At 50.1% G+C, this 19,783-nt stretch overlaps 1 protein-coding gene across 1 annotated transcript in view; it reads right to left on the minus strand.

Moving 5' to 3' along the window:
* cacna1ba (calcium channel, voltage-dependent, N type, alpha 1B subunit, a) overlaps positions 1-19,783 on the minus strand; it is a 54,467-nt gene that overhangs the window by 2,036 nt on the left and 32,648 nt on the right. The window contains 22 exon segments of the mRNA XM_047048753.1: positions 544-766; positions 1,566-1,601; positions 3,334-3,450; positions 3,591-3,723; positions 3,852-4,039; positions 4,249-4,334; positions 4,836-4,943; positions 5,692-5,797; positions 7,426-7,522; positions 8,749-8,876; positions 9,073-9,223; positions 10,124-10,215; positions 10,322-10,387; positions 10,506-10,622; positions 10,755-10,760; positions 11,598-11,681; positions 11,852-11,962; positions 12,082-12,246; positions 12,953-13,154; positions 14,278-14,415; positions 14,802-14,962; positions 15,102-15,198. Of these exon segments, the coding sequence (XP_046904709.1) occupies positions 544-766; positions 1,566-1,601; positions 3,334-3,450; positions 3,591-3,723; positions 3,852-4,039; positions 4,249-4,334; positions 4,836-4,943; positions 5,692-5,797; positions 7,426-7,522; positions 8,749-8,876; positions 9,073-9,223; positions 10,124-10,215; positions 10,322-10,387; positions 10,506-10,622; positions 10,755-10,760; positions 11,598-11,681; positions 11,852-11,962; positions 12,082-12,246; positions 12,953-13,154; positions 14,278-14,415; positions 14,802-14,962; positions 15,102-15,198 (2,612 nt within the window).

The following is a 19,783-nucleotide window of genomic DNA, read 5'->3' on the forward strand; positions in this document are numbered from 1 at the left end:
TGAGGTTGCCCTGCCGAGAGGCGCCTATAAATTAGCGGGCCACTGGGTCTGCGTATCTGTCAGTCCCTTTTATCTGGGTAATAAAAGCCAGCTGTGGAGCCGGCTGGCCTCTTCCAGCCAGGCCTGGCCTCCTCCACGCAGCTCTGAGGTGATCTGCATGACAGACGAGCTCCCGAGGCCTGACAACGTCTACCTTCTTACGTCAGGCACATTGTCTTGTATTTACAGGATGTGTGTTTGGTTGGAGGCCCACGAGCTGCTCAAATTTTACAACTGTTTGACACTCGTGTTTTCGATTTCGAGTATTGGTGGGTGGGCACTTATATGAAACATAAACCTTAATAGGTCGTGGGAATTCCCATTGAAAACTTGCTTTGCACATTAAAATAAGCCCTTCGGTGTGCTAGAAGCATTAAGGGGAAATCCACTTTTCAACGTTCTTACGTCAGTATGTGTGTGCTCAGTGTGTGTGTGTGCGTGTGCTTGTATGTGTGTGTGTGTGTGCGTGTGCTTGTATGTGTGTGTGTGTGTGTGTGCACCAACCAGCTGTGCTCGGAGGCTGTCCTCCCAGGCTCCTATCCAGGGACCTCTGCTTCTTCTCCTTGTCTTTCTCTCTGCGGTGATGGCAGCGATGGTGGTGGCGGTGATGAGGGGCCCTCTCCTGCGAGGGCTTCTCCAGGGTGTAGTCACGCAGGTTCACCTCCTGGGGCCGCTGGGGTGCCGCGGTGGAGGCCGAGCGCTTCATGTAGCTGGCGTCAGGGACGGGCTGTTGGCAGAACCACGACCGTGGACACTTAGCTCGGCTGCATCCTAGAGAAGGAGCTGTGAACCTAGACCGGATATCCAGCTGAATTCACAAAATATTTTCCTGTCTGTTTTATTTCTCTACAGTGTGTCGAACTTTGTTTTCAAAAGGACGCCGATCCGAGAAGATGCCAACAATGAGTTCCTCCAGATGGCACACAAACGGTGGTCAAAGAGCACAGGCAGATTTAGAGAAACATTTCCACCTAGTGGAGATTCTTCCCTTCTGCAGCTTTGGCAAGAACGTCTTCAACTCGCAGTGTCCCTGAAAGCATCTTACAGAATTTCCTGCCGGGCAGTTCAGACACGGGTCTTATCTCTAAGCCTAAAACAACCGTCTGGGTGTCTCCAGGATCAAGGAGAATATCCGTGGTCCCTCCCTCCACCTGTTCCAGCTGGCCTGTCTCCCTTCACCCCAGCTCTGTCAGATCACTGGCTCAACACAAACCGGCTTCGCAGGTGTCCATCCAAAACTGCGTGCTAGCCTCCTCAGCTGTGCTTTAACGACTGTATCTCTAATCCTCCCTCAACAAAAGGGCAGCTCCCACATGCAGGAGAGACATGACACAGCACCTGCCCTTTACCTCAGACCCGTACATCAGACAAGACTAATAATAGGACCCCCAGAAACAAAAGGCAAACATAGAGTAATACACCCTCATCAACTAATTCTACAGTACCCCCAACATACAATTATTTATTTGTAAAGAAAAAACGATTGTTGTGACATGTTGGGAGGAGAAGGAGAAGGAGGTACGTACAGCCAGCTGGATCCCCGGGGAATGACGAGAGTGGCTCTGCTGTCACCAAGCACAGATGGAGGAGGAGGAGAAGAGGAGAGGAGGAGAGGAGGACGGGGAGAGGTCCGTGGACAGGCGTCGGACCAGAAGGAGAAGGCAGAAAGTCGGGTGGATCGGGGGGAAGGATGAGAGAGGGAGAGAGAGGGAGAGGTGACATTGAGCAGTTAGAGCGAGGGCTGATAACCAAAGTGAAGAAATAAAGTAAAGAGTCAATAAGAAACAAAAGACAGGCCTACGGCAATCAAGAAAAAAGCAAAGAACATTCCAATCAGACAAAGAACAAGGGAGAGAACAAACACCTCATGTAGGGAAGAAAATTGATTTTCTTTGATTATATATTTTTTCTGAGAACTTCCAGAACCATCTGTTTCTCCTTCATTAAATCAATCCAGGATCTGTTGTGTGGATTTCACCACCTGGCAATAACCCATCATTAGCTATATGGATCTATATGGGACAGAAAGATTCTGCTCCTCCTATAGATAACTGGTGTCCATCAGCACAGCCTGGACCCTGACTAAGATATCCCGGGAACCATCTCTGGGCTGTGTTCTTTTGTTCCAAAGAGGCCAGCCAATCTGGACGAGAGCCAGCCAGGCCAAGTCTTTGGAGTACGGATATCCTAACAAACTCCAAAAAGGGGGGGGGGATTCATATATTAAGAGGTGCTGAAACCGTCAAATCAACATCTCATGTTGCTTATCATCCAGAAGAGCGGTCGAGAGGGATTTGGGGCGAGCTGGGCGCTGTGTGGAGGCTCATTGTGAGGGCGCACGGCGACGTCTTCCCCCCTCGGAGCAGCCCTGTGTAAGCGCCCCATGTCTGTTCTGGGTGTCGAGTTTCAGTCGAGCACAAAGAGCATGTTGACCAGGCTGAGACTGAGAGATCTCTGGGCCGATCCTGGCTCCGCCGAGGAGCCGGCGGGAAATGAGAGCTCACCAAACAGAAGAAGAAGAAGAAAAAAAAAAATGAAGAAATCTAATCAAATTAAGCGGCCGGGGGAGATTGAAATCCATCAGTGGGATTCCGGCTCGAGTTCAGGCCACATACCTCCAATTCTGCTCGAACAATAGCGAGCGATTTTCCAAAAGGCCATCTCTAATTGTATTTGCTGAGGGATATCCTGCCCCCCCGGTTATAAAAGGTGAGAAAAGCACCATGCTGGGTCACAGGGCAATCCCCCCTTCCAGCCTCAGCTCATTAATCCTCCTCTTCACGTTCTCGTTCCTCCAGTAACAGAATCCCTCTCTTCCCCTCCCCCACACACACACACAACTTTCTACCCACAACCATTTCGAGACACTATCATCTTTTTCTGTTGGCAGCAGTGGAAAAACGATACGGGGCAAATAGCTGGCAGCCATCCCACGTCTAATCAAATGATCCGGGACTTCTCCTCTGCACTAAAAGTAGGATCAACACACATCCATTCTAATTGGCCCTTGAAAGGAATGCACTTAAATGCAGCAATCGATCAACATCAACATCGCTCAGGAAATGAGCAGCTGATCCGGTTTCTCAGGATGGACTGAAGGATTCATCTTGATTTATTTTCTTTTTCTCCCAAAGCAGTAACTTCAGAAGATGGATAGAATTCAACACATTTGACAGAAATATCTAGTAAACCATCTTTGCCTTTCATGAGTCCACCATATCCATTGTTGCTGAATGAAATATGCTAATGTGGTTTGTAAGTGTGTGTGTGTGTGTGTGGGAGGGGGGGGGGCACCTGTAGCTCAGCGTTGAGGCGAGGCATGGACACCGCCCTTCCATGGCTGTCCAGAGAACACCCGTCACCAGGCACCGACGCCACACTAGTATCCATCTCCTTCATCTCCACAGACTCCTGGAACACACACACACGCAGGCACAGACAGCACAAAACAACACAACAGACACAGATATATGCACCAAAAGGTTACTGAATCTAGGAGGATTTCTTTTTTTTACATGGAAAATCGGGTTTGAATGGGAGAGCAGTGGTACCTTAGGACTGGCTGGGTTTGGGACGTCTTCTGACTGGTCCCTGGACCTGGCTTTCTTCATCTTGGGCCTCTGGACATCTCGAGACTCTGTGACCCAGGAAGACGAGCCTTTGATCGGGTGCTTATGGCCAGGCCTGGATGTCACAGGCACACATACAGAAGTGATTACCCCCAGACATGATCTACTGCAACTGGACGAATGGCCGTTCATCCAATGACAAAGTAAAACTGGACATCGTAGGGGGGGGGGGGGCAAACTTACAGAGCACCCCCATTGTTAAGGGAGTTGGTGCTAGGTCTGGCCTGGACCTGGGCCTGGGCCTGGGGTTGAGGCAGGGGCTGAGGCTGAGGCTGGAGTTCACAAGGAGGCTCCACACTGTTTGGAGGCCTGTCCTTCTCCTGCATGTGAGTCAGAGGCAGCAATGGCTTAAACAGAGCCTCGATCTTACTCTGTGGAGGAGAGATGGATGGCAACATGCTCAGCGGATTCATGGGAGAAGCAGAATGTTGACCCGGTCATCCCGTCAAAATGGTGGCCTTTAGAATCTAGAGCAACCTGTGTGGATTTGGGTCGAAATATTTTGGAGCACAAAGAAAAAAAGACTTGACATTTTGACAAATTGTTTGTGACGGGAGTGTGTGTGTTTGTGTGTGTTTACCTGCTGAAGTCTCTTGGCTTGCCTCTGCTTGAGGTAGTCAAAGATCATCCGGGCTGCATAGAGCTTCCCAACTGTGAGCTCATTGGCTGAGGAGGTGAGAGAGGGAAGTGGATGCATAAAACTGCTGACTCATTTGTGGTCTCGTTCATCCCTATTGGTGTTGTTGAAGTAATCGTATGGAGCCGGTTCATTCCCCTCAAAGTAGGTTAAAAGGGAACACTCGCTAAGCCAGAACTGCAGATTTGTTCCTAATAAAACTGGTCATTTTTTATAGATAGATGGAAGCACATTTTTTATATCCATTTAAAATGTCCGTTTTTTGGGGGAGGTCATACTCTCCTGTGGCCACAAGGTGTCAGTATAAGCCAAGTTCATCCTGTGGATGGGCTCTGCAGTAACTGCTGTCTGGGGCATGGGAAGAACGCCTAGCAAGCTGGAATGGCCCGGTAGTACTTCAAAGTGGAACACATGGTGGATATCTCGGGCTGTTTACCTCATAAAGACGCAGTGTAAACAAACACAGAGATGATACATGCAGGTCAGGCCTGATCCCCAGGAGAGATCGACAAAAAGAGAGACGTGCTCACGCTTGTGTGGAGTCACCAGCAGGTCCATGGTCTTCTGGGAGAGACTGGGCCACACCGTTGCCAGCTCCTTCTTCAGCTCTGCGTCAGACAGACGTTGGCCCACCATCCCTGGAGAGAGAGAGAGAGAGAGAGAGAGAGAGAGAGAGAGAGAGAGAGAGAGAGATGTGCAAAAGAGTGGAGCGCAGCCATTGTCAAGGCGAGCCGGGGCGGAGAACGCTTCATTAAAACGGGGGACTGTGCGGTGAAGCTAGGAGAAGGCACTCGGCGCTGGGACGTCGTACGGCCCCAATCACACACCCAGCCCACCACAGAGCCCTTGAACGAGTCCAAATGGGACCCATATAACCAGGTATCCAAACCCCTTTGTTGTGAACAAACAAGCTGGCATCTGTCTCTGAAACACTTCTGAAGTACACTGTCTGCCTGCCTGTCTACCTGTCTACCTGTCTGCCTGCCTGTCTGTCTGCCTGTCTACCTGTCTGTCTGCCTGCCTGCCTGCCTGCCTGCCTGCCTGTCTGCCTGCCTGCCTGTCTACCTGTCTGCCTGCCTGCCTGTCTGCCTTTCTGTCTGCCTGCCTGCCTGTCTGCCTGGAGGAGGAGGTGGAGAGAGAGAGGGGTGGAGGAGGTGGAGAGAGGAACAGAGAGGTGGAGGAGGTGGAGAGGGGAACAGAGGGGTGGAGGAGGTGGAGAGAGAGAGGGGTGGAGGGGGTGGAGAGAGAGAGGGGTGGAGGAGGTGGAGAGAGAGAGGGGTGGAGGGGGTGGAGAGAGAGAGGGGTGGAGGGGGTGGAGAGAGAGAGGGGTGGAGGGGGTGGAGAGAGGGGTGGAGGAGGTGGAGAGAGGGGAACAGAGGCTCTCACCTGAGCCCAGTTTAATCTCCAGGGCCGTGCGAATCAGGGCCATGAGGGTGGAGGTGAAGTGGACGGTGTTGTCGTCGGCAATGGGCATGTTCATCTTGACCAGGCGCTGGAGACAGCATGTGGGGGAGAAGTTAACACATACGAATACAGTAGGCACCTCGTCTAGACCAGACCAATCAATCTAGAGAAACCAGTCTGTGTGCTGCCAACTGTCAACAGATCTCAAACATGGATTGTAACCAATGGCATCCCTTTTGCAGGAAAATCATTCAATCACATAGTTACAATTTCACTGGAATGCAAATCGATTCAGTGTTGTTGATATCAGTCTGAACAAGGTTTGCTTCAGCGCACAAAAAGCTTCCTCATCGGACGAGCACAAGCGAAGAGACAAACGAGACATTCACATTCACCGCTAGCGGCAACAGTATGCACTATGCTGCAAGTCAAGGTGCACTGGTGCAAGACTGACATTGATCGAAAGAAAAGTGAGAGAAAGGCATGTACGCATAACCATGGAGGTGCCTCAAAGATCTCAGGAGCTCCACTCTTAGGTTGCCAACCTAAACAACCACACACTTGCAGTGGGGAAAATAATTGGACGTTAGACCTAATAGCATCTAAGGACGTGTCGCTGACTGTCCATTCAATGGAACTTGAACTGAACTGCCGATTAAAAGACTTGCAAAAAATCTGACAAGGTACTGTTACATGCATAAATGATGTTTGAGGTACTGTGGTAGAGTTGAGCTCCCCTGAACATAAAAAGCATTCGCCTATCATCAGCGGCAGTGAAAAAGACGTATCCGACAGATTCAGAATGAGAGGGAGGTGGGGGGGTGTGGGAGGGAGGGAGAGGTGAGGCACGAACCCACACACACAAGCTCGCACACGGACCCACCCACCTATCAGCGGAGAGAGACAAAAAGATGAGAGAGAGGATGAAAGAGAATGGAGAATGCCACAGACCAGAACACACGGGGTAAAACATACACACACGCACGCACACGCACACACTTAGTCCTCACGTAGAAAAGCCAACAGAAGCACACACGCACACACTTAGTTCTCACGTAGAAAAGCCAACAGAAGCACACACACACACACACACTGATCCACACAATAGAAGCCGGGGGATGACACACAGTTCAAGGGTTGAGTCAAACCAGGCCGGGGAGCGATGCTGATAGGTCATACAGTAACTTGACTGTCTTCCTGTCTCCTGTAGACTTGTGTTATTCGGAGGACAGGAGCTGTGTAGAGGGATTGTGGCATGGTGTATACGGTCCGTAATTGTCAAATGTACACGTTACTGTACCTGTGCATAGCCCCTGTGTTGCATGTGTGTTTGATCTATCGCATGGTTATCTACTCGTGGTTTTAGTCTCATTCGCTGTATTGTAGGTCGATTAACAGGCCCCTAGGTTTTCCACGCTATAAGCAAACAGACCTCACTTAAGCTGAGCTTGCTCCAAAACAAAAGAGGATAAGGGCGGGGGAGGGGGGCGGGGAGGGGGTGATATCAGAGCACTGGCAAAAGAAACTCAAGAAACACGGGAACACTGCAGAGCACAGATATTGGCTGGCGTTTAAGCCAATGGGAGAACATGGTCGAGCATAAGGGAAGGGAGGGAGGGGAGGGAGAGAAGGAGGGAGAGAAGGAGGGAGAGAAGGAGGGAGAGAAGGAGGGAGCGAGGGCGGGAGAGAGGGAGGGTGGGAGAGAGGGAGGGCTACCTTGTAGGCGACTCTTGGCGGACATTTCTTTCCCAAACCTAAGGGTGGGGACATGTGGAGCAGCATCTGATACATGTCGAGGTGCTTGATACGACCACTTGACAAGAGTAGAAACCAAAACCCAAATAGAGAAGGATGGGGGGGGGGGGAAGGTTAGAGGGTCGGAAATCAAACATGAAGGGAAACGAACAAACAGACAAACAAAAACAGAAATCTGTGTTATTGAGATTTCCCAGCGTGGCATGGTGATGGATGCCATCCTTGCCCACCCCCCCCTGCCGAGGACCAGGGATGCATCGGTGGATGAGCTCAGGAACCCTGAGGGGAGACGTGGGAGATGAGACTGGGGTGAAAGGTCAACAGATGGGAATGCCGATGAGGGAGAGAATGACAGCATCGTACGTGGGATGTCTGTTGGGGGGCATGCTCACAGACATCCCGGGGGGGGGGGGGGGGGGGAGGTTTCACCAGGCGTACACGCAGACAAAGCTTTCAACGCCGGCCTCGGTTTCATCCAGCCTCTCTCTTGGGTTCCGGTGGGCTTAACCACCGTGTCCGGGTCCCAGAACACAAATAACAAACACAACAAATTAATACACCTTGATCCAATTCAGATGTTTTCAAGATCTGAATCTGGCGATCAACTTGGGACTAAACGGTGTTCTTTGTTTCATCCGACCGCACGTCGAGGAGGAAGTGAGTGCTGAGCTGGGTGTGGCCTCTAACCTGGAGGGACGGTGGACGCTAGAAAGGAGGCGTGGCTGTAGGCATACCCGGGGCGTTGCCATGGCGTTGAAAGCTTTTTTTTGCGCTCTGGTGTCATTAACCAAAGCCAGTCAATTCTGGAAGGGACAGTTGCTAGTGTGTAGGTGATTCGTTTGGTGCAGAGCCATTCAGTTTCAAATGTATTTTGGCATAGGCACACAAAGCACCCTATCGTAGGAAATGTCTGGGATTGCAAACCTTGTAGGCTACCCTATTAGGGCAGTTCTTCCCTAAGCCAAGGGGGGGCGAGATTACACGCAACAAATTGTACATATCCTTATAGGAAATCCGTTCGCTGCGAAAAGAATAAGCAGATATAGAACACAGACTTCAGGACAGCTTCAAAGAGAACAATGATTATCAGAGCTTACTGGACAGTGGACGCTAGCAGGTTAGCCTCTACACGGGCCATCGGTCACCATTTGTCAGCACGTCTCAAACTGTCAGAGAGAGGGAGAGGGGGGGAGAGGCCTATCCCCCTCGAGGCTATGTTCCGGGACAGGGAACGTGACTGGGTATAGGGCCCCAGCCAATCAGGCGGAGGAGGAGGGCACATACCAGGCGGCAGGGTCGTACTCAGCCCAAACGCGGATGAATTCGTCCAGGTGGTGAGGTCCCAGTATAGACGAGTCTCTGGTCAGGTACTCAAAGTTATCCATGATGACAGCCACAAACAGGTTCAGCATCTGGAAACGAGCGTTCAAAAGGGAGCCATTATTACCGTCGCTCGACTAAAGCTTGACTAAACCTTTCTTCAGACCCGTCACGTTCAATAGGACACTTCAGCTCACTGGGGAACGTAAGACAGCCTCGAAAACAGACAATTATCCGTTAGCTGTTGAGCCTTTCTAAACCGTCTATGCGGTCCATCGTCTCACTGACCAGGAAGGAGCAGAGGAAGATGAAGGAGACAAAATAGAAGTAGGCAAAGTCGCTGCCGCACTCCTTCCCCTGGTTCCCCGATCTCTCCTCACACGCCCGGTGACTCAGACAGGACAGCATGATCTCATGCCATGCTTCCCCTGTGGCACTCCTGGCAAACAGAAAACAAGCGCGCCCAAACACACACACAGACACACACACACGTGCAAACACACAGACACACGCGCAGGCGCGCAGACAGACATGCAGGAGAATCATGGTTGGACCTCTGGTGATCACAGGGATGGGTTGGAGAAGGTTCAAAAGGGAGTCACAGCGTGTTCCTGGTTTTCGGCTCCAAACTCGACGGCGATCCTCGCGAGCACACTTCAAACTGCATCTTATCTCTCTCTCTCTCTCTCTTCCTCTATCTCTCTCTCTCTGTCTCTCTCTCTTCCTCTCTCTCTCTCTCTCTCTCTCTCTCTCTCTCTCTCTCTCTCTCTCTCTCTCTCTCTCTCTCTCTCTCTCTCTCTCTTCCTCTCTCTGTCTCTCTCTCTCTCTCTCTCTCTCTCTCTCTCTCTCTCTCTCTCTCTCTCTCTCTCTCAGCCTCTCTCTCTCTCTCAGCCTCTCTCTCTCTCTCAGCCTGGGGGCACACAGCTTGACACTGAGCAGACCGCCTGTTCAGTGGTGCCAATTAATGCCCCCCCCCAGGAGAATACACACTCCCTGGCTTTGCAGAGGTATACAGGAGGAAAGAAAGAAGTGCCACTCCCTTTCCCCTCTCCCCTGGATGAACTTTGGAACTTCCCTTTACTCAGCCATTAGCTCTCATTAGTGGCAGACTCCCAGCTCTGCCTCCGGGCTGTGGGAGAAACCATTTCGCACTGGGTGGAGGGGTGCTGGTTCACATTGTGGTTTGAAAAAGCTGCAGGGTGATGTAACGCTCTACAATCCTTTACAATGGCACCCTCAAGGCTGTACCAAGCAGGAAATAACACAGCCCCAAAGTAAACTGTCCAAATGCTGTGTACCTCTGAAGAGGCTGTGTAGCTGACATGAGGGGAGCTTTTACCTGAACAGAAGCATGAGCGCTTGAAGGAAGGTACAGAAGTTGTTATGGCGATTGATGGCTGTGTCGTCATTGAGCTCGATGTTCCCAAACACCTAAAAAGGAACGTTCGATAAATACGAAAAAATACACTTGCTGCAAGAAGAACGGCAGTCAACTAATTCCAATGTCGGGGGAACACACAGTCTCGACTCGACTCACTTGCATTCCGATGATGGCGTAGATGAAGAACAGCATCGCGATAAGAAGGCAGACATACGGCAGGGCCTGCGAGAGAAAACAACGATATTAACAAGCTTTACTTTTTCCGTTTTAAACCATTTCAAGTCCAGGAGGTCTTCAGCTGTGGGCGTGAGTGTGTGTGTGTGTGTTTACGGCACGCCACCTTGAAGGACTGTACGAAGGTCCATAGCAGGATCCGGATGGTGTAGCCCTGCCTCAGCAGCTTGATGAGACGAGCCGCCCGGAACAGCCTCAGAAAGCTGAGGTTCAGCAGGCGATCCTGAAAGGGGGAGGAGCCACACGGGGGAAACACTCAAACAACCTCCCGCCACACGCACACACAGCTCCGCACACCTCGGGAGCAACACACGATACGAAACTGTGTCATGGATCTGATGGACGCGGGTCTCACCGTGGTCTGTATCGAGGGGGGGGGGGGGGGGCCCAGACGTAAGCACCAGAGAGGACATTCAGCGAGAGAACAATGCAGAGAGCGAGAGGGGACAGAGAGAGAGAGAGAGGGCACAAGGAGAAGCAAGAGAAAGAGGACGAGTGATGACGAGGAAAGCCCAAAACAGACATGTACATCGGGTCAGAGATACCAGGGACGACACGTTAGACAGGCGTGGCAGCGCTCGTACGGCGCAGGAGAGGGAGTCACGCACGCGACGTAAAACAATCCTGTCTGGCTGCTCATAGCTCCGATTTCAGCATTCCTCTTTGGACGAATGCATTGTGTCTTTCATACATCTCCCCCCCCCCCCAGCAGCTTGGAGGAGGCTTCCCCGCTGCACTCAGCTGAACACCCCTCTCACCCCCTCCCCCCCGATCCCATACCAGACATTAGGGGTGAATCAATACTGTTCAGATGCAGCTCTAATCACAAACCGTCTATCTGCCTTTCTCTCTCCCTTCCCTCCCTCCATTGTTCCCTGTGACTCTCTCTCTCTCTCACTCTCGGTCTCTCCCTCAGCCTTTCTCTCCTTCTCTCAGTTCTCTCTGTTTCTCTCTTTCTCCTTAAAAAAATAAATAAATCTTCCCTCTGGAGCTGAGCCCAGTTGTCTTTGCTGATCTGGCGGTTTATCCCCACTGATCTGAGACTGTCTCTAGGTCCGCGGGCCCCTCTGTCTACACAGCCTGGGGGCCCCTGCATGTCTGCCACGCCACTCCGCCTCATCACCACCAACACCGGGGCTGGCGCCGCCGGCGGCCATGACACCCGTGGCTCGGGAGCGCGTTCTGCTCTGAAGCTCACATTGATCTCCGTGACCAGGATGTCGGTGATGCTGCCGATGACGGTCACGAAATCAAACACGTTCCACGCGTCCTTCAGGTAGTTCTGTAACGAGGAGAGGTCAACGTCTCGTTATCGGAGCGCGCAAGGCATCACAAACACGGCACCAAACGATGTCATCAGGGACGAGTCGTGATTTGCCTGTGCGATGCAGTTGACAGATCTACTGATGCGGTGCGGAGGCTATGTTTGAGACTGGGGGGTGGGCTACCAACCAGAGGGCCGAAGGCGATGATCTTGAGGATGCACTCCAGGGAGAAGAGGGCGGTGAACACGATGTTCAGGTTCTTCAGCATGGCCTCGTAGAAGTCAGGAGCTCCATGGAACTGGCGGGCGGAGAAAACACACGGCGACGTTAAACGGACGGAACCCCAAGAGAACCCCCCCCCATCGGAGACCTCGAGGACGGCTTCAGAACCCGGACGTCCCTGCTCAACACACAAACCTTCATCATGAGCACCACCGTGTTGAGGGCGATCATGATCATGATGGAGTACTCGAATGGAGCCGACACCACGAACTTCCACATCCGGTATTGGAAGGACTGGGCGTCCTCGGGCATGTAGCGGGTCAGTGCCTTGGCGTTGATGGCAAAGTCTATACAGGCTCTCTGGAACGGAACAAGTCATAGAGAGGGTCAAATCGAATGCTAGCCCCGGCTATGTTCCCCATCAAGGTCCCTCATCGAAGCTGAAATGCTAGCTAGCTTCCCAGAAACATGCAAAGCTCCCTGACACACGGCTCGCATCGGCGCCCCGTTGGAGACGGCTCTATCTAAGGTCGGGGTCGGGCGGGGGGGGGCGTCTAAATCCAGGAGATAAACGACCCGCCCGGTGCCTGAGCTCTGCTCCACAGACTCCGCTCGGTCCTGTCCGCCTGCTCCTTAGCATATGCGCTCAGGGAAGATTTATGCGTGTGTGTGTGTAGCTGAGCGGGTCGTCGGCGGCTGTCTAATGGGCTCCCTGGGGAGATGAGGCGGGGACGGCTCACTGGCTTTGTTTCCGCTCGCAGGAACCCCCCCGAATCAATCCTGGCCTGGCTGCCTCTCTCACCTGGGAGGACGGGGCTACTGTTGCTGCAGGCCCCTCCCTCTGCTCTCTGCAGCTCTGGCTAATCACGTCTTCACCGGGGGCTTCAGGCTTCAGACTGCGAGTCGCGTCGGCAACAGCCGCAGCGGAACGAGGGGAGGAAGGTCCGACCCACCTGGACGTCTCACCCTTAAAGTACGGCATCGATGTCGCCGTCTAGACCTAGTCTACGCTCTCTTCGTTTGAATTGCGTTTGGCGTGGGCCGTGGGAAGGAGCCGTGGTTCTACCTCGTTCTTCTCCAGGCTGCACTCCGCCATGGCCTTGTCGCCCTGCTCCTGGAAGGTGATGATGATGAGGGCCACGAAGATGTTGACGAAGAAGAAGGGGAAGACCACAAAGTAGACCACGTAGAAGATGGAGATCTCGATGCGGTAGCCCGGGCTTGGACCCTTGTCCTCAAAGGTGGCGTCCACCGAGTGCTTCAGGACTCTGACAGGAGAGATGGGGAACTGTTAAAATGGTTTTCCTTTTTTGGGGGGGGGGTCTTGCCTTTTATTGATTCATCGATACGCTTTTATCCATAAGTGCATTTAGTAAGTACAGCACATCATCAAGGATCAGAAGTGCTTTGTTCTACGAGCCTTTCAGTGGTTAGAGGCAAGGAACGGTTCGTATTTTTACAAACACGGGTGACACCTTATTTGAGTCTTTGCCATGGTTTATGGTCTATGAAACTTACTGGACACTAGGTGTACAATAGCTTATCTGACTTGACTAAAAAGCTAACTGGGAACAATGACACCACTGATATTTTATTGTGTAAGAAAGCTAACTAAAAACCATTGTAAAGATTTAACAGGCATGAGATTAATGTTCAGCTTCACAGCTACAAAGGGGCTATTTTCATCAGCAATGCCAAGATAGTCCTTACAGTAAGCAGTACCAAACCAGACCACTTAGCCCCACAAGTTATGAGAAGTAAGTAGTATATAATTGACTTTTCTCCTGACCTAAAGACTCCCCGGTCTATCATTTTCGCATATCATGCATCACTGGATTATTCAATAACATGGCTAATTGAATGATTTCATTGAGAACAGAGAGCTGGAATAACAGTTATAATTATGGACAGGCCGGAGATTGCAGGGAAGACACTCGGGTGGTATCTGGTGTGCTGACCCGACAAGCCTGCACACACTGCTTGAATACGATATAAATCAAAGCCAATTACACGAGCTGGCACAGCACATTCCTAGGACATGGCCCTCAGGCATGCTCAGACGTTCACAGGACGGTCCGCAGAGTAGACACACACAGTTTCACCCGGGTTCTAGAAACTTCTCTGAGCTCTGGAAGGGAGGCTTGACAGAAGCAAAAGCTGCTCAGGGTTGCGGTCCTAACCCCAGAGTGCGAATTATGTAATGACAATCGGGGGGGTCAACTTCTTCTCCAGGGCGTGTATCGACCTCTTTTGGGGGGGGTCCAAGTCTTAATTAGGGGGGGTCGAACCCCCCCAAACCCCGCCGTTATTCGTACCCTGCCTAACCCTGACCTCGTCCCAGTCAGTGGGTAGGCGTGCAGAGTGCTTGGTGTTGAGGGTGTGGGGACCTACGTGGGCCAGCCTTCCCCAGTGGACACGGTGAACAGGGTGAGGAAAGCCCAGAGCACGTTGTCATAGTGGAACTCATACTTCCTCCATTCCCTGGGCTGGGCCGACACCTCGTCCCTATCATAGTCTAAGAACTGCCCTCTGGAAGGCAGGATCGGGAGGAAAGAGGGGAGGGGAGGGAGAAAAATTAAAAAAGAGAGAGATGATTTGCACAACAGCAGCATCAAGTGTCAAAACACAAGCTTACTATTCCAAACAAAAGATCCTTCAAGAGTCGGACAAGGAAGATGTGGAAACAGAGATGTATAATTAATGCAATTATCTTCAATCATCAGAGCAGCACCGGGCTGGTATCCTCCCTGTGGAAGGGACATGATTGCCCTTGTGGCCTCAACAGCTGGGAGCCGTAAAGAAAAACTGGCAGTGATTGTGAGGGCATCAGTCTGGCCTCTACCATTGCTATCCAGCATGAGGGGGGGGTATATTTGGGACTATACCAAGTCTTCTCCTGTCTCAGGGTGCTGTACCTGCAGTCCTTCTCCAAGCCCTTGGACTCGTCGGTGCAGTAGAAGAACTTCCCTTTGAAGAGCTGCACGGCGATGACGGCGAAGATGAACATGAACAGCATGTACACGATCAGGATGTTCAGAACGTTCTTCAGAGAGTTGACCACGCAGTCAAACACAGCCTGGGAGGAACATGGCAAAATACGCACACACACACACACACACACACACACACACACACACACACATACAGAGTTCCATCGCTCGTCCTTCACTCTACAGTAGAACATTGTTGATGTAAGAACCAGGACTATACTTTACCTTCAGTTTGGGCAGACGCTTGATGGTCTTCAGAGGGCGTAGGACTCTCAACACCCTGAGAGATTTGATGGTGCTGATGTCCTTGCCTTTGCTCCCTCTGCACAGAGCAAGCAAAGTTAAATCTCATGCGGTACAAAAACCTTCCTACTCTTCGCTTGTTAGCTAGATCAGTTACATTTACAATTGCTGAGCAAACTGTGAGGAATTGTGTGACTGTGAGTCAAATCACAAACTATAGAATAACTGATCATATTTGACAGCGATAGCCTAAGAGAGTGCTTGGCATTATTACAAGCGACCATAAGCACTTCTGCATTTTCTCACAGCTATACTCACTGGAAGCTTAATAATAAAACAAAATAATATGGAGAAATTGTTTTCTATTATGACAATTGAATATTGAATAACCATTATGGAAGGTCAAGAGGTCTTGTCAAAATAAGATTACAAGCAAAATAACTCAAATTACTTGGGACTATTTTTGTAAATCGACATGGAAGTGATGATTGATCATGCAATCCAAAACTAAACTTGACTACTAAATATTTAAATAACATTCGGTAAAGGATGACAAAAAAAACCTTTCTTCCAACTCTCTGAGAACTTTGCATTATTCACAGAATAGCAACAACAACAGGATCACATGCAGTATGTGGTACTGCAGTTATAGTGACACTGTTGGGAGGTGGTTCTTGACAAGTCATTTTGTAAGCTGCCTATAATGACTTCAGACAACATAAACACATGCCTCTCTGAATCATTCTCTCCAATTCTGTATGCATGTCATGTAATCCGGGATTACATGAGCTAGTTGGGGAGAATCTGCATTAATTCCATGCAAATACATTTTATTTTATTTTTTTCAAGAGGACTGTATTCTCTCTCTATGTCAGTGTCTCAATACATTATCCATGCAAATGAAACCAGTAAAGCCACGTTTCTGAATGTGCATCAGGATCAATAAAATAGCCCTAACCTAAGACACAAAAGAAACCTTCCCGTTTCTTTTAAGGAACTCATGCCATCTTCAGACCAGTGTCCTTGTGAGTAATTTAACAAGGTACGGAAAGTACACGACACACAAAACAAACAAAGACAAAAAAAAGTGAAAGGCGAACGAGCCAAAAGCAATATATTTTCTCAGGCACAATAGACGACAAAACTGAGAGAATTTTGCAATAACATGTCAAGAGTTACTGCAGAATTTCATTAAGGCCTATCTCTATGTTCAGTAGTGCTCCAGATATCGTCAGCCATACTGGTGCTGAGTCAGGACCTGAGGGAGCTATGAAAGCAGCAGTAAAACTCTGGGCAGGAACTAGACTCCAAATTGAACACAATGAGCTGATGGCAAATTCTGCACGTTCCGTAAAAGGACAAAAGATGACAAAAAACTCTAATCCACAGTAGGTTCTACCAAAACTATAACACAATAGTTTCTCTATGGCTTTGACAGAAAAGGAAAAATGTAATTCAACAACCATTACTGTCTAAAATCCCATCTTCGGTTGGGAGGCAAATACTGTACACAAATGAATCACACACTTGCCCAAGGCTATGTTTCTCATCAACTAAAAGCGTTTCCAAGTGTTGTGAAACATCTTAGCCTCAAAGACACTGGAAAAATAAGACGCTGATAAAACTCCACGAGGCGACAGAGGGTTGCTGGATGAAAACGATTTCCGTGAGACCAGCTCCCTTATCTGAATGGCCACACCCTAACATCCAGCTAGCCCTGTATTCACACCCCATTTATACGGTCTCTGGTCAGTCTATCAGCCCTCTATGCTAACATGCAGGTTTCATTCTCTGATGCACATTGACCCAACATGCTTTGACAGTACGTAGACTTCCATGGATACAAATCAGGCGGCACTCAGGCGGTCACAGTGAGAGACTCAAGGCATTCTGACTGGCTCTCACAGACACCCTGAGCGTAACCACCTCACAGGGGGAGAACAGACACGTGACTTGAAGGCTCAATGCAAATGCAGTGGTTCACCTACAGCAGGTGAAAAAGGGACGCGTTTCAGGGAGGCCAGTGGTGGGTTTTAAATCCATAATGATGCTGACGTCGGAGTCACAGGTGGCTGGGCCGGTCCTTGCCGGTCCGGGCCGGTTTGGACCGGTTTGGACTGCTGTGACACCACATCAGATCTCCCCTGGAAAAGGATGAAAGCACTCCCTTCCCCTATCTATTCATATCCCTCCTGCACTTCTCTACTGGGACATTCTCTGTCCAGGTCACACCACGCTCAGCCACTCTGCTGGCTGATAATACAAACCTCCTGTTCTGACTCTAGGGCTCTGGGTGTCATATAAAGAAACTGAGATGGCAGCAGAAAAAAAGCACATTGATGTGTATGTATTTTGTAAATGAACCCAAATCAACGATAACCGTTGGATGACGTCGGGTCACATGTTACACACTGGCTTGCTTGAGCCTCCAATCACAGACGAGCTTTGAGGGACAGCACGGGAGGGTGTCCATCGAGAGGAACCAGAGTGACACTGGTCCGATTCTCCTGTTGATTTACAGAGATGGTTGGCTCATACAGGTTCAGAGGCGAGATACTGTAAGCCTACTACTCTAAAAGAGACAGAGGTGGAGGGGTGGAGAGGAGGGGTGCTCAGAGAGATGGGGGAGAGTGTTGTGGGGTCCCCACCTGGTCACACCTTGTTGCGATCTAATGGGGGAAAACAGTGATAAAACACAAAGTACAGAGAACAGTTACGGGAGCTGCCGATGCACACACACACACAAACACACACACAAACACACACCCAAACACCCAAACACACACGCACTCACAATACACACAATAGGCAATATGTCAGCATACACAGAATTAAAACACAACTTCTACCTATAAGGAATGAAAATAGACATTCAGCGTGCCGTTTGCTTGTAAGTGACATCAAGCTATAGATACACACCCTAGGCTGATGCTCCAAACAGCAAAATAGGCCCGTAATCACATTGAATCATTCTATGCTAAACACAGCTTGCTATCATTTTCTGAGACAAATATACCCCCAAGAAATGCCAATGGCAAAAAAAAACAAGTCGCTCTATCCTTGTTTAGTTGATCCTTTGATTCTCAGACATGACACATGGAGCATCAGACAGGAGAGGAGACGCATTTGAAGACGTGTCAAAGCACTTGGAAGACTCACAGAAAGACCCCCCCTCAGCCCCTCAGCCACCCCCATTCCCCAGACGCCGACAGCTCCGGCGGGTGGCGATCAAGACCACGTCAAACGCTGCACGCCGAGCCCCCCCGAAGTCACCTGACTTGTCACCTGACGTGTGACAGATCGCTGTTCTCTGAGGCGGAGTGTCTTGTTCACAGGGAGACGGTGCATCACATGGAGATGACGGGCCGAGTGAATCACCGGTACATGCAGGGAAAATGATGCCCATCTATCAACAGGACCAACTATCTGCTACCGAGGAGTGTGGTCGAGACAGATAGAGGCAAACTAGAGGCAAACACACGTCCACACACACACACTCATGTACGCGTGGAATGGATGAGACTTTATGGTCATTCACAGTCACCGTGACACTAATAGACCTCTCGTCTGTTGTAGGTGACACCGTTTGCTTTGAACTTGCACTTAGTATGTGCATGCAGAGGAGTGCATTGTCATTCATGGCATCTCGTGGTGGCTTTCCCCAAAGCCTCGTCGCACACGTCGGCACGTGGCCGTGTTGTACGCGCCGGGTGAATGTGCACATGTCAGGGGCCGTCAAAGCAGTAGATGGGACTGTCATCTCACACAAGATGGAATATTCTGGAGGGATGAGGATGACACACCAAGGCCAACATGCCCCCTACGTGTTCTAGCGACGAGAGTGATAAAGGGCTGGTGGACCACGAGAGATGAGGGGAGAGGGGGAGGTGATAGTGGGACTGCACAGGCCCATGAGTGGGGCGTCGGCTGGTTAGCTCACACGTACACAAACGGGCAAGATGATGGAAGGAGGGAGGGAGGGACCGAGAGAGAGGAAGGGAGAGAGACATTACCCCATGAAGCTCCTTCAGGAGATCCACCGCACATGGAGACACAAGGAGGAACAGTCAATAGCGCACGTATCGATCCACACACACACACACAAACCAATCCATCAAATCACAGCGATACACACACACACACACTATGATACAAACTCATGTACACAAACTCACAATTAGCACAGGAGAAAGCATTTCATGGAAGTTAATTGAATGCAATTAGCACCACCTCCACAGCTAAAAGCCCGACCAACAACAATAGCACACCTACTGATAGAACTATTGTATGCATTCCGAGCTTCCCAAAGAAGGTTGTTATGGGAACTAAATAGTATGTCTTCCTTCAGTGCCACTGGCAGTAGCATATAATTACATGGTGCAAATTATTTATATAAAACACAACCTGTGGAAACTCTCTCTGAGAGAAAACACGAGTGTTACCTGAAAGAATGTACTCTGGGGGGAATGTATAAATAATTCTCAAGAAGGGAAACAATAAGGGATTCAACCCAATGTAAAAATACCAAATATAGAGAAATTACTAAATAGTAGACAGACGTTTCAGGGATATACCCTTGTGAAAGATTGACACTATGCTGTGACTATACAGAATTGTGTTCGATATTTCTTTCGAAATGTAAAACAAAAGGGGGTTCAACTTAC

This window comes from Hypomesus transpacificus, chromosome 24 (assembly GCF_021917145.1).
Source record: "Hypomesus transpacificus isolate Combined female chromosome 24, fHypTra1, whole genome shotgun sequence".
NCBI classification, from domain to species: domain Eukaryota; kingdom Metazoa; phylum Chordata; class Actinopteri; order Osmeriformes; family Osmeridae; genus Hypomesus; species Hypomesus transpacificus.